General features: G+C 42.5%; 1 protein-coding gene across 6 annotated transcripts; it reads right to left on the bottom strand.

Annotated features, from left to right (window-relative positions):
- Window positions 1–7615: 7615 nt before the first annotated feature.
- C2H18orf32 (chromosome 2 C18orf32 homolog) lies at window positions 7616–14227 on the bottom strand. 6 transcript variants are annotated; one of them, XM_047764474.1, is made up of 3 exons: window positions 14066–14227; window positions 9162–9349; window positions 7616–8316 (listed from the first exon to the last, which is right to left on the bottom strand). In XM_047764474.1, the coding sequence occupies exons 2-3, from the start codon at window positions 9324–9326 to the stop codon at window positions 8251–8253; spliced, it is 231 nt and encodes a 76-aa protein (XP_047620430.1). In that variant the 5' UTR covers window positions 9327–9349; window positions 14066–14227; the 3' UTR covers window positions 7616–8250. The 6 variants fall into 6 exon arrangements, with proteins under 6 accessions (XP_047620430.1, XP_047620447.1, XP_047620439.1 ...); XM_047764491.1 differs by having other exon boundaries at window positions 9162–9352; XM_047764483.1 differs by having other exon boundaries at window positions 14053–14227.
- Between the last annotated feature and the right edge of the window lie 319 nt (window positions 14228–14546).

Below are 14546 nucleotides of genomic sequence, written 5' to 3' on the forward strand. Positions count from 1 at the left end.
CTGTGACGCGTTTGTTTGTTTGACATGCCACAGCTAAAGCCGAAGGTTTTTTTTTTAATGTTAATTTTTTTTTTTTTAGGGCTGTACCTGAGGCATATGGAAGTTCCTGGGCCAGGAGTCAAATCAGAGCTGCAGCTGCAGGCCTATACCACAGCTGCAGCAATGCCGGATCTGAGCCTCATCTTTGATCTATGCCACAGCTCACTGAAACACTGCACCCTTAACCCACTGAGTGAGGCCAGGGATCGAACCTGCATCCTCATGGACACTATGTCATGTTCTTAACCTGCTTAACACAAAGGGAACTCCAAAAATTTTTTTTAATTAAAAAAAAAAAAAACTATCACTTTCAGAGTTCTCGTTGTGGCACAGTGGAAACGAATCCAGCTAGGAACCATGAGGTTGCAGGTTTGATCCCTGGCCCCGTTCAGTGGGTGAAGGATCCAGAGTTGCCGTGAGCTGTGGTGTAGGTCACAGACGAGGCTGGGATCCCTTGTTGCTGTGGCTCTGGTGTAGGCTGGCAGCTACAGCTCCAATTGGACCCCTGACCTGGGAACCTCCACATGCTGTTAAAAAAAAAAAAAAAAAAAAAAGACAAAAAAATTTTTAAGAACAAAAAATAAATTAAAAAAAATTCACTTTGATTTGGTAGTTCCCTTGTGGTGCAACATGTTAAGGATCCCTGGTGGGTTAGATCCCTGGCCCAGGAACTTCCACATGCCATGGGTGTGACCAAAAAAAAAAAATTCACTTTATTTTTTAATTGACTTGCCTATATTAAACTGAAAAATGATGTTATATCTAAATCTTCTCATATGTATATATCTGTGTAACCACCAATCACATCAAGATGGAAAACATTTCCAGCACCCTAGAAACCTCACTTGTCCTCCTTTCCAATCAGTATCCCCCAGAAGTAACCACTGTTCATACATCGTGCAACATAATTCCTTTGGAATACTTTCATTTTCACTGCTACATAGTATTCCAGTATATACATATTTCATGAATTTAGACATAAAATAATTGCTGCCTGGCTTTTGGATCTCTTGATCAGTTGAGCTAAGCAAGCTTGCCCCCATGATTTCATTAACGAAAAGTGATATTATCCCACAGTTTGAACACTGGAATTTTTGAACCCCACTTAAAGCACTGTAACAAGGTTCTGTTGTGCCAATTTATTTATCCTTCCTATTTTAGGTGAATTTTCATGTTTTTTTTTGGGGGGGGAGGTTGTTTTTGTTCCAGCTATTACAGGAACAATATTTCTAAGAATATTCTGGTACATGTCCTGGTACACAGATACAGAATTTTCTCTGGTATCTAGACTCTAGAAATGGAATGGCTGGATCATAGCATACGTGCATGCCCTCCTTTACTATAGAATTCCAAGTGCTTTCCAAAGTTGTACCAGTTTACACTCCCACCAGCAAGATGTACAAACAATTCCTCTTCTTCATCTTCTCAATTCGTGATATTTAATTTTAAGGATTCCAGTGTTTTCTCCTTGTGGTTTTAATTTGCATTTCCCTGCTGAAACATGTTTCCATGTTTATGATCCTTTCTTCTTCTATAAGACACACTGATTGCCTTTCTCCTCCCATCTTCTGAAATGATTTCTAATCACCCAATTTGGGATCAGAAAAAGCTATGCTGAGTAGTTCTTTAAATTTCATAATTAGAAACTCTTCACGGAGTTCCTGTCGTGGCGCAGTGGTTAACGAATCCGACTAGGAACCATGAGGTTGCGGGTTCGGTCCCTGCCCTTGCTCAGTGGGTTGACGATCCGGCGTTGCTGTGAGCTATGGTGTAGGTTGCAGATGCGGCTCGGATCCAGGGTTGCTGTGGCTCTGGCGTAGGCCAGTGGCTACAGCTCCGACTTGACCCCTAGCCTGGGAACCTCCATATGCTGCGGGAGCGGCCCAAAGAAATAGCAAAAAGACAAAAAAAAAAAAAAGAAAGAAACTCTTCAGGGTTTAAAATCAGTGAAACCGGGGACACTGATAGAGACCATGAGATTCAGATCCAAAGTGGATACCTGAGTAAGAGAAGAATGAGAATCATTGTCAGGAAGGGGGCCCAGTACAGCAGGTGGACTTCTGAGAGGGTCCCCCTAGATTCCTGGCCCCTCAAGTACACACACCTTCTCCCAAACATCAAATACTAAACTAGGTGCTGCTGTAAAGGAACTCTGCAAATGTAATTAAGACCCTAAATTAGTTGGACTTTAATTAAAGAAAGTACCTAGGCAGGCCTGATAAAATCACGTGAGCTCTTTAAAAGCAGAGAATTTTTCTCTGCTGGTCTCAGATTAGAAGTCAAAGACAGGTGCTGCCTGTCTTGGAAGAAAGTGAACCTCCACGGTGTGAATTGCCCATGGGGGCCACATGCCAAGGAACTGTAAGCAGCCTCTAGAAGCTAAGATCAGTCCCTGACTAACTAGAAGGAAAACGGGAATTTCAGTCCTACAGCCACAAGAAAATGAATTCTGCTGGAACCAATGAACTTAGGTGCCTAGATGAGAACCACGGACCTGGCCAACATCCTGGTTTCAGCCTGGTGAAACCCTGAGTGGAGAATCCAGCCATGTCATATCCGATGGCTGACCCACAGAAAATGTGAGATAAAGTGTTGTTTGAAGCCACTAAGTTTGTGGTAACTTGCTATGCAACAGTAGAAAATGAATACGCCAAGAAAGTGTGAAACTTGACTTGCTGAATTACGAGTCAGGGGCAGGACCTCTGTGTGTGATTGTAGATGTGCAATGTACAGACCTCAAGGCATCATTTACATTGTTGTCCATGTGAATGGTGCCCTCTGAAACTAAACTGGGCAGTGCACACTCAGTACCACCATGAACAGCTGTCCTGCAGGAGATGCCACTCTCGCCCTGTTCCAGTATCTGGGCTCCTCTCTCTCTCCCCCTTTTTTTTTTTTTTTTTTTTTCCATTTAACCATTTTAGTAGAAATGATAAGATTAGGTTAGGTGTATCTGACGGTCCATACCAGCTCAATATTTGGAGTGTTTGAGTATACTTTGCAACTACTCCACCATACACAGCCCTTCACAGTTCAAACCTTCTCAATTTAACCTCTCACTTTAAATGAGTCTGCCTATAGTCTTTGTTTCCTTTCTTAAGGAGCTGTCATCATGTTACTGAATATGGCTTTAAGAATGGAACTAGCTGGTAGTTCTGGGGGTGGGGGGTAAACCACAAGGGAACGTCCTTCCCCTTCTTCCTCTTGATTGTAAGTGAACCTAGGACATTTAGCTTTAGAGAGTTTGAGAGGCTTACGGTCAGGGGGTGAAAGGTCTTTTCAATCCCACCGTTGTCAAATCCATCTATTTTGTCGAATAGATCAATATACTATAGATGGTCATTTTGAGGATGTGCTGACTCACCTGTTCCTTATGGAGGCAGCTTAGTAATGAAAAAGATGCAACAAAACTCAAAACTTTCAGGCAAGCCCTGAGTTATGTGGGAAAATGAGCCTCAAGTTATTTCACAAAAAAAAAAAAGAGGAAATGCAGGAGTTCCCATCATGGCTCAGTGGTCAACGAATCCGACTAGGAACCATGAGGTTGCGGGTTCGATCCCTGGCCTTGCTCAGTGGGTTAAGGATCTGGCGTTGCCATGAGCTATGGTGTAGGTCGCAGATGCGGCTTGGATCCTGCGTGGCTGTGGCTCTGGTGTAGGCTGGTGGCTATAGCTCCGATTAGACCCCTAGCCTGGGAACCTCCATATGCCGTGGGAGCGGCCCTAGGAAAGCAAAAAAAAAAAAAAGAAAAAAAAAGACAAAAAAAAGAAAGAGGAAATACAGTTAAAATTAAGTAAGGCAGGGAATTCCCTTTGTAGTGCAGTGGAAACAAATCTAACCAGTATCCATGAGGATGCAGGTTCTATCCCTGGCCTTGCTCAGTGGGTAGGGGATCCGGTGTTGCTGTTTAGGCTGGCAGTGGTAGCTCCAATTCGACCCCTAGCCTGGAAACTTCCATATGCCATGGGTGCGGCCCTAAAAAGAAAAAAAAATTAACTAAGGCAAAGTAAGCTATTGAAAAGAAATATGCTGGGAGTTCCTGCTGCGATGTAGCAGGTGAAGGATCCAGCATTTTCTCTGTGGTACAGTGGTTAAGGATCTAGTGTTGTCACAGCTGTGGTGTAGGTTGCCCTTCTGGCTTTATATGGCCTAGGGACTTCCATATGGCATAGGTGCAGGAAAAAAAAAGTCATGCTGAAGGTAAGCAAAATCAGACTTTAAAGACAAGCCCACACTCCCTCTCTACATTTCTACTCAATTATTCCTACTAAGGTCTTACAAGGTCAGGTTGCTGTTATGGTTCTTAGGTAGTCAATATTTTAAGATAATTTTAAGAGTATGGCTATGGAATTCTTGACACTATACTTAATATAATATATATACATTCTGTGATGCTTTTCCTTCACTGTATTTGAAAGTTTTATGTGAATCAGATAAGATCATACATGAAACACCCTTGCAAGGTGCCAGGCACATGTGCTTAGCATATGACAGCTCTTACTAGAAAAGAAACCCTGAAATATACACCGACATCTATTAGGATTGATATTTTGGGGCAAGGGAACCCTTGTGGCTACCCAATCCAGTCCAAGCACAGGTGTTTTCACAAATCTTACATAAAAATATGGACAGAATTGTGAATTTTTCATTTCATGAAAATAAAGATATCCCTCACATACGTATTCACACCAATGGGCTATTGTTATCTTTCATTTCATGTTACTCTTCACTCTTGGTGTCAAAAGACATTTTCTTTTATAAAATAATAGTAATAAACTGCAACCTTTTAGTATATTCCTTAGGAAAATAGAAAGTTGGCAACTGTATATCAGTCCCCTCAACTTTTTTTTTTGGTCATACCTGGAGCATGTGGAAATTCCCAGGCCAGGAGTCAAATCCACTCCACAGCAGAGACAATGCTGGATCCCTTACCCACCGCACCGCCAGGGAACTTCCCCCTTTTTTTTTTCTTTTTAGAGCCACACCATCTGCATATGGAGGTTCCCAGGCTAGGGGTTGAATCAGAGCTACGGCTGCTGGCCTACACCACAGCCACAGCAATGCCAGATCCAAGCTGCATCAGCGACCCACACCACAGCTCATGGCAATGCCGGATCCTTAACCCACTGACCGAGGCCAGGTATCGAACCTCCAACCTCATGGTTCCTAGTTGAATGCGTTTCTGCTGCACCACGATGGTAATTCCCCCCTTAACTTTTTAAAGGTATTTTTTAAATAGTATGTAAAATACAATCTAGTAGGAGCCTGCTAGAAGTAGAAAAGGCCTTGAAAGACCAATAATTCTCCAGTGGGGGATCAATTTTCAAAACATTCCACCTCAAACTCTTACAAGTATTGAATTAGAAAAACTGGCAAGTTACAGGAAAAATGTAGTAAACTGGAGTTGTGGCTCAGGGGTTAATGAACCCAACTAGTATCCATGAGGATGAGGGTTTGATCCCTAACCTCGCTCAGTTGGTCAAGGATCTGGCACTGCCCTGAGCTGTGGAGGTCCTAGATGCGACTTGGATCTGACGTTTGCTGTGGCTGTGGTGTAGGCCAGTGTTGCTGTGGCTGTTGATGTAGCTGGTGGCTACAGCTCCAATTTGACTCCTAGCCTGGGAACCTCCCTCTGCTTTGAGTGCAGCCCTAAAAAGCCCCCCCCCCAAAAAAAAGTAGTAAACCAAGAAAGAGGAAGATATGGGATCCTGGAAGCAAGAGATCCAACACAGGAGTGGAAAAGGGAAATGTCATGGATACCACCATGCACAGGGCCTAGGCAAGTGTGTGGGGAGAAAACGGTTATGAGTAACTGCAGGAAAGCAACACTTTATGTGAAGGGAGACTCTCGATTGCACTACATTCACAACCTACGCAGTGAGCAGTGTTCACATGCTCATTCTATTAGTGTCCCAGCAAGACACAGATGGCACTGTCTAGATAAAGCAGTGATCTAGATCCAGTATAACAGATTCTATCACCCCTAAGCCCAAAAAGGCAAGGAAAGGGAGAGGTTAGTGGAACTGAAAGGAGTCATGTGGATTGGTCACCTTGAGGTGCACTGTTGGCTGAGGAACACACTTGGCCTGAGGAGGCCTTAAAGGGAAGGAGCCAAGAGAATAAATACCCTGGCCTCACTCTTTTCTTCACTCCCTCCCATCTCCTGCTGCAGATCCTACTGGCTAAACTCAACAGAACCAAAGGTCACGGGAAGCCTGCTGATGTAGTCCATACAGCTTCCTTGAGTGGGTAAAGGGAGAAGAGATTTGGAAGGGCAAATGGAAGATATCTGGAGCACACATAATGATATATACACTGATTAATGATTTAACCAAAATTTACAAAAACATATTTGGAGGATATGTAGGAGAAGCAGAAAGAAGACAGTGACATCTCAACCAGGACAGGATGTAAAAAATGCTCAAAGTTGATAGCTACAAAAACTGTAGTATACATGCATCATTTAGAAATATGGAGATAAATCATAAGACAAAAGCAATAGTTAAATGAGTAAAGACTTTGGGGACTAAGGAACATTATAAGCCTTGCAATATTATTTGATTTTTTTAAATGATGCATTTAATAAAAACTAATTCTAACAAAAGTTGCTAGAAGGCTACACAAGCAGCATAGCAGTTATATCTTTGGAGCTAGAATAAAGGAGAGTAAAGAAAGAATATTAACGTTTCATTTAACTTGCTCTTGCATTGTTCTGCTATAAACATTGACCATTTTCATAACATAGCTTTTATTTCTTGCTTTTTAGGGCTGCGCCCGCGGCACACAAAAGTTCCCAGGCTAGGGGTCAAATCGGAGCTGTAGCTGCCTGCCTAAGCCACAGCCACACCAGATCTGAGCCATGTCTGCAACCCGCAATGCCAGATCCTTAACCCGCTGAGCAAGGCCAGGGATTGAACCTGGGACCTCATGGATGCTCCTCAGATTCATTTCCTGTGAGCCATGACAGGAACTCCAATATAGCTTTTAATACCTTAAGAAGAAACCAATCAACTGGATGTAACTGCTAAAGGGAATTTATCTTACCCCTCAGGTGGGTTGGGGCAGAAAACCTGAAACACACTCATTAATATCAAATGAAGTCCAAGGTGGACAAATGACTTGACCAGACACAGCTTAACAGAACCTTGCTAAGACCCAGGACTTCACTGGGGACCCAAGGTGAGGAGTCCCTTCTAACTTTCTTGCTTCAGAAAGAATTAGTATCATGTAAGGATACGTCTCATCATCTCTGAAAACTTATAGATCCCTACATGAAAGTGAAGCCCAGGGATGAAAGACCATGTAGGGAGGCCCAGACCAGCAAAACTGCCCAGTCAGTTTTGTTGAAAACCAATCATTTTAGAGTGTCTTGTTCCATAACAAAATAACTGATACAATCATTTTAGAGTGTCTTCCTATGGAACAGTAACTGAAACTGATTTAAAAAAAAAGAAAAAAGAAAAAACATTGTGTAACCATCCAGGTACTATTGCAGTATTACAATCCTGTTTTCCGATGTGGTTAAAAAACTTCCTTCTAAATATTTAAATTTTAAAAGAAAAAAAGAACCACAAGCTACACTGAGTATTTAATACATTCTTAGAGTAGAAGGAATGCAACAATAATTATAATTTCATAATATATATTAGACATTTATGTGAAAGATGTTCCGTTTTTCAAAGACGTTTCTCCTACTGTTTTTTCTCTCTCTTCTTTAGAGCAATAAACAGTAATTACTACTCTTACAGATAAGCTGCTCCACTGAGTTGGATAGTAATTACATCTTTGTTTCAAGTCATATCATCTCCAAAAACTACCTTTCATTTCACTGCAGTCTCATTGCATTGTTTCACAGTAAAATTATACTCCTCAAATTTGAAGAGCCTGAATAAAAGCTAGAGGCCCAAGGATTTTTAGGTACCGATTTAGTAACAGTGTCTACTTGCACAAACCTTCTATTTATTCAGATTTTAAAAACTGCAAGAAAAGAAATCTACATTAATGAAAAAGAACTCAGGAATGAGATCATTAAATATAACTAACTACATTTTAAATACAAATACCAGGGATTTCTGATTAGTGTCAGGTAAATATCTAAACTATCTATCCCAATTCTGGTCTTAGGGAAAAAGATCAGAGACAATTATAAACAAGATGCTTCATATTATCACGTCCATTTTTAAAACAATGAGATCCTTTGGGACAACCACTTTAGTCTTTCTTTTTATCAGAGATTTCTGTTGGTCCTCTTGTTGGTAATCCATTTATGTCTGCACCCTAAAATGAAAAACCATTTTAGATATTATCACAAAAAAAGACAGACATTATAAGAGACAGTCTCTTTAAAAACAAAAACTTTAGAATGAAAATACTACTTCTAGAAATGTACAGGCAGCTAAATTCATGCAATTGAACACAAAGTTGAATTTAACAAGCACCAAAGCAAAAGATAAGAGTTGTCTAACTGGTCATTAAAAAAAAAAAAAAAACCTGTTAGAAAAAAATCTCCATATAATCCTACCAATTAAATCTCTTATCAAGGCTATCAATAAGTGAAACTCATATCAGCTCTTCTCATCTGTTAACTATTTACCATTACTCTTACCAACTGGAAATATTATTTAGCCTTAAAGCAAGGAGCAAATGCATAAATCAGAGAACTAAATTAAAATCTTAGTCTACAGCAACTGATAACTACTTAAATTAAAAAAACAAAAACAAACCCAGGGAGTTCCCATTGTGGCTCAGTGGTAATGAACCTAACTAGTATCCATGAGGATGAAGTTTTGATCCCTGGCCTTAGTCAGTGGGTTAAGGATCTGGCATTGCCCTGAGTTATGGTGTAGGTCGTAGACGGCTGGGGAAAGGCTTGGTTCCCACGTTGCTATGGCTGTGGCGCAGGCTGGCAGCTACAGCTCCAATGTGACCCCTAGCTTGGGAACTCCCATATGCTGCAGGTACGGCCCTAAAAAAAAACCCCAAAAACCAAAAACCAAAAACACCCAAACCACTATTTTAAAACAGAAGGAAATTAAGACACACTAATGAAGCTTCCCAAGTATTTTAACCTGACTGTACTACCCAGCCCCACTGCCTTCTTCAAGGCATTTTAATGCTCTTACCTTATAGTCCACTTTGCCTTTGTTTTTATCATTGCAGTCTCGTACAGCTTTCTTAGGCCACATACGGCTAACAAAGGGGGAGATGAGAGGGTATATATATGGTTCCAGGAATTTTTTGTAGACCCAGAGCAGAACTGGAATGACAATGCAGGGAATGCACACCATTGTCCCAGGCTCGAGATCCTTAACTGCTGGCAAATGTGAAGAAAAACCAAATTAAAGCATCACAGATTGACCTAGGTTAAGATATTTGAAAAGACTATTTCTAGATGGAAGGAAAAACTTCAATCACGTTTCATTTTTTAGCTTACTATTAAATAAAAACACTATCTGCAAGGTAATGGAATAAGAGATAGCAGACTCAAAAATATTATCGAGGGAGTTCCCCTCATGGCTCAGAGGATAACGAACCTGATTAGGATCCATGAGGATTTGAGTTCAATCCCTGGTCTCACTCAGTGGGTTAAGGATCCGGCATTGCCATGAGCTGTGGTGTAGGTCACAGATGTGGCTTGGATCCCATGTTGCTATGGCTGTGACATAGGCCAGCAACTGTAGCTCCAATTCGACCCCTGGCCTGGGAACTTCCATATGCTGCGAGTGTGGCCCTAAAACAGCAAAGGGAAAAAGAGAAAAAAAATTAAAAAATAAAGAAAACAATATCAAGGTGCCTGCCTCCAAAGTACTCCAATCACTGCTCCTCAAACATAAATTCGATGATAAAGATGACACCAACATTGTGGGGTGCTAGGCAGTTAAGCCCTTTACATATATCAATTCCTTTAATCCTCAAAAAACCCAGTGAGGTTGGGTACCCTGACATCTTTAAAGATAAAGAAAAGGGGAGTTCCTGTTGTGGCTCAGTAGTAACGAACTCAACTAGTATACATGAGGAGATGGGTTCAATCCCTGGCCTCACTCAGTGGGTTAAGGATCCAGCACAGCTGTGAGCTGTGGTGTAGGTCACAGACTTGGCTTGGATCCTATGTTGCTGTGGCTGTGGTGTAGGCCGGCAGCTACAGTTCTGATTCAACCTCTAGCCTGGCAACTTCTATATGCCGTGGGTGCGGCGCAAAAAAAAAAAAAAAAGGGGGGGGTGGGATAAAGAAAAGACGTCACAAAAACATTAACGAACTTGGTAATTTTGACATATTCAGTTAAGCATTAACTCCCAGGGGCTAATCATCTTCAGGAACTGACAATATCCATCAGCCAATTTACAAGGTTAAAGGCAAATCCTGGAGCACATTAAGATACCACTTTGGAAGACCTCTAGGCTGCAAACCTTCTGGCCTTTCCCAGGGAACATCTCTTTTGATGTATTTTCTTTTTCTTTTTTTGGCCACACCTGCAGCAAGTGGAAGTTCCTGGGCCAGGAATGGAACCTGAACCGGTGACAACACTGAATCCTTAACCCACTGAGCCACATGGAAACTCCAGCTTTTTCTTTTTAATAGCAATTAAGGCATATCGAGTAACAAAAATTTTCATATAGCATTACTGTTGGAATAAGTAAATTATCTATTTCCAAAATTTTTCACCTAATTTTCCTTGAAATTATCTCAAATTTTTTTTTTGTAAATAAATCTTTATTTTGGACTTTATAAAAAGCAATGCAGTACCCCCAGACTGGTATTAAATGTTGTTTACAGGAGTTTCCGTCGTGGCTCAGTGGTTAACGAATCCAACTAGGAACCATGAGGTTGAGGGTTCAATCCCTGGCCTCGCTCAGTGGGTTAAAGATCCGGCGTTGCCGTGAGCTGTGGTGTAGGCCGCAGATGCAGCTCGGATCCTGCGTTGCTGTGGCTCTGGCATAGGCTGGCAGCTACAGCTCTGATTAGACCCCTAGCCTGGGAACCTCCATATGCTGCAGGTGCGGCCTTGGAAAAAGACCAAAAAAAAAAAAAAAAAGTTGTGTTTACAGTGCAAAATCAAAATCCATGTTTTAAATGCCAGGAATACAATGCACTGGAATTTCTTAAAATCAGCAATTTATTGAAAAAGAACACTACTTCCACAATATATTAAACCAAAAACCTCTTAAATTTACAAGATTTTTTTTTTGGTCTTTTTGCCTTTTTCTAGGGCCGCACCCATGGCACGCGGAGGCTCCCAGGCTAGGGGTCCAATCAGAGCCGTAGCCACTGGCCCACGCCAGAGCCACAGCAATGCCAGATCTGAGCCGTGTCCGTGACCCACACCACAGCTCACGGCAATGCCAGATCCCCAACCCACTGAGCGAGGCCAGGGATCGAACCTGCAACACCATGGTTCCCAGTCAGATTCGTTAACCACTGAACCACGATGGGAACTCCTTACAAGAATTTTTAATCTCGTAGCAGAGGCCTTAAAAACTAAGAAGCTTTAGAACACTGCAAAAGGCTAATAATTCATGATGTTACAGTTTCTTATTTTCAAAATATCGTACCTTAAGTAGTATTTACTTGCAAATGAGTAAGCACCACTACACTAAAGCAATTTAAAACTATTCACAATATGGAGTTCCTGTTGGTTCAGTGGGTTAAGGATGTTGTCTCTGTGAGGATGCAGATCAGATCCCTGGCCTTGCTCAGTGGGTTGCTGCAAGCTGGTGTTGCTGCCAAGCTGCAATGTAAGTCTGCAGCTGAAGCTCTGATTTGACCCCTAGCCAGGGAACTTCCATATGTTGCAGATACAGCTGTAAAAAGAGAAAAAAAATTATTCACAATACAAGTGAAGAATGGCATAGATAATCCAATCCAAATGTGGCTTTGAAATGAATTATAAAAGCTATAAATAAATGAATATGTAAATATAGGAGTTCCCTGGTGGCTTACTGGTTAAGGATCTGGCCTTGTCACTGCTGTGGCCCGGGACTGATGCCTGGCCCCAGGAACTTTCCCAGAGCAGCCAATTAAAAAAAAAAAAAAAAGGTGTAAATGTTCATCAAGAAATGACCAGCTATTTTTTTTTTTGTCTTTTTAGGACCACACCCATGGCATATGGAGGTTCCCAGGCTAGAGGTTGAATTGGAGCTATAGCTGCTGGCCTTTACCACAGCCACAGCAACATAGGATCCAAGCCACATCTGTGGCCTATACCACAGCTCATGGCAACGCCAGATCCTTAACCCACTGATCGGGCCAGGGATCGAACCCGTGTCCTTATGGATACTAATCAGGTTCGTTAACCACTAAGCCACAATGGGAACTCCAACCAGCTATTTTAAAAAGGAGTCATAACTGGATTCCTTAAAGCAGCCTCCTAATCAAATGAAAAAAACAATTTAAGAATTTACCAAAATATTCTGTTAAAAATTTTAAAGAACACATTCTCTGGTTGAAATAAGCCAAACAAGCAGGGAGTCTTTTTCAGCATTTTTCAAAGAACCATTAGTTTTGGCTATTAGACATTTAGAGTCTGATCTAGGAGGTCTGGTTTAGGTTGTACAGGTATCACAGAATAAGAAGAAGAATGGCTGGCAGGAGTTGCTGTCGTGGCTCTGTGGTTAATGAATCTGACTGGGAACCATGAGATTGTGGGTTCGATCCCTGGCCTTGCTCAGTGGGTTAAGGATCCGGTGTTGCCCTGAGCTGTGGTGTAGGTCGCAGATGAGGCTCAGATCCTGCGTTGCTATGGCTGTGACATAGGCTGGTGGCTACAGCTCCGATTAGACCCCTAGTCTGGGAAGTTCGGAGCGGCCCTACAAAAGGCAAAAAAAGAAAAAAAGAATGGCTGGCAGCTACCTGGATTTGAGGCCTGCTTTCACCACTTCCTAGTGTTCTTGGGCAAATTATTTAACCAGTCTGTGCCTTAATTCTCTCATCCATAAAAAAAAAGACAGTAAAAGTACCTATCTCACAGGGATGCAGTGTGGATTAGATAAACTGGAATATAAAACTCAAAACAGTGTCTGCACATATTAAGTACTATGTAAGTGTTGTTAGTATAAGAAAAAAACCCACCCCCAAACAGATCCAAAAGTTGTAACCTGTCCAAAGTCCACACTTTAGGTAACTAATAAATAGAGCTGGCTAAGAGCAGAATTCCTAATTCTGGTTTCCTATCTCATGCTTTTGCCTTTTCCCTTCCCAAAACAGGATCATCATGTTATTCCCCTTTCTACCAAACTTTCAACAACTAAACCCTTCCAAACGACTGGAAATGCTACCGCGAACTAGGTTAATATGATAACAGGTGATTCCTCCATCATAAAGATTCACGTTTTTACCTATTTGAAACTGTGTTTTAAAACAAATTCATATGTACTATTTTACGTAAATTCTCAAGAATATTAATTAGACTTAATTATGGCTTAGAAAGGTCTAGAAGGTGGCTATGATTAACTGATAAAAATCACTATCTACTCTCTTCAAGCCAATTCTCGCATTATCACAACAGAGCGAGAAAAATGTATTGAAACTGTTGGAATAGAAGAATTTCATTCGACTCAGTCCAATATAACGGAATAGGAAAAGGCGGAGGCTCCGTTGGAACTCGGGCAGGAGTAGAAGTAAGGCCGGACAGCCGCCTCCTATAAGTAACCTGGTCCGGCGTATCATCTCAGCGTAGACAAAGGAGAGCCAGACAGGCTGAAATAAAAATACCGAATAAAAGATAGGAGAAAGCAAGAAGGAATGGTGGTGATGGTAACACAAAAGTGATACCGACAGTTCAGGCCAAGAATGGATCCTGAAGGAAGAGGAGAGGCAGGGGGTAGGAGAGGGTGGACGAGGACGGAGAGAGAGGCAAAGGGCGAGAAGAGTACGGGAAGGGAGGAGGAGACTGTACCGTGGGGCAGGCGGGCCGCCCGGAGCCGAGGGCAGGAGAACCGCGCCGCTGGCCGGGTGCTCAACGCCGCTCCACTGAGCAGAGACCGCGGCCTCCCAACCACACAGCAGCCCCGGCCTACCCTGCCCGCTCACCGGCGACCACCAAGCCCCGACGCTAATGACTGCGCTTCTCCAAAGGGAGACGCAGCAGGAGGTACCACAGCCAAGCCAATGGGCACCGCAAAAGAGGTGGACAAACGGGCGCTGGCGTCAGTCGGCGGACGCGCCGGACGTAACGGCGACGTCCTGGAGGCGGCTTCCGGCGCAGCGGCAGACGTCAGCTGAGGGCAGGCGGAAGCTCAGGGCTTTCCATGCGCCCCCACCGCCGGAACTAGATCCACGATGCTAACGTTGAGGGTAATGCTTGTGCTAGGGTCCATAACCCCTCGGAAGCTTGCTCTACTTGTGATGGCTAGACTGCTTTCCAATGCAGTTGTGGTTATGCCCCTTGCTGCAAGAGGGTCTTAAATTCAGGAGCAGGGAAATTTAACATTAAGATCAACCTCAGGTGACCTCGGGTGTTCCCATCGTGGCTGTGGCTTAGCGGAAACAAACTTGATAGTATCCACGGGAT

Source organism: Phacochoerus africanus, chromosome 2 (assembly GCF_016906955.1).
Source record: "Phacochoerus africanus isolate WHEZ1 chromosome 2, ROS_Pafr_v1, whole genome shotgun sequence".
Lineage (NCBI taxonomy): Eukaryota > Metazoa > Chordata > Mammalia > Artiodactyla > Suidae > Phacochoerus > Phacochoerus africanus.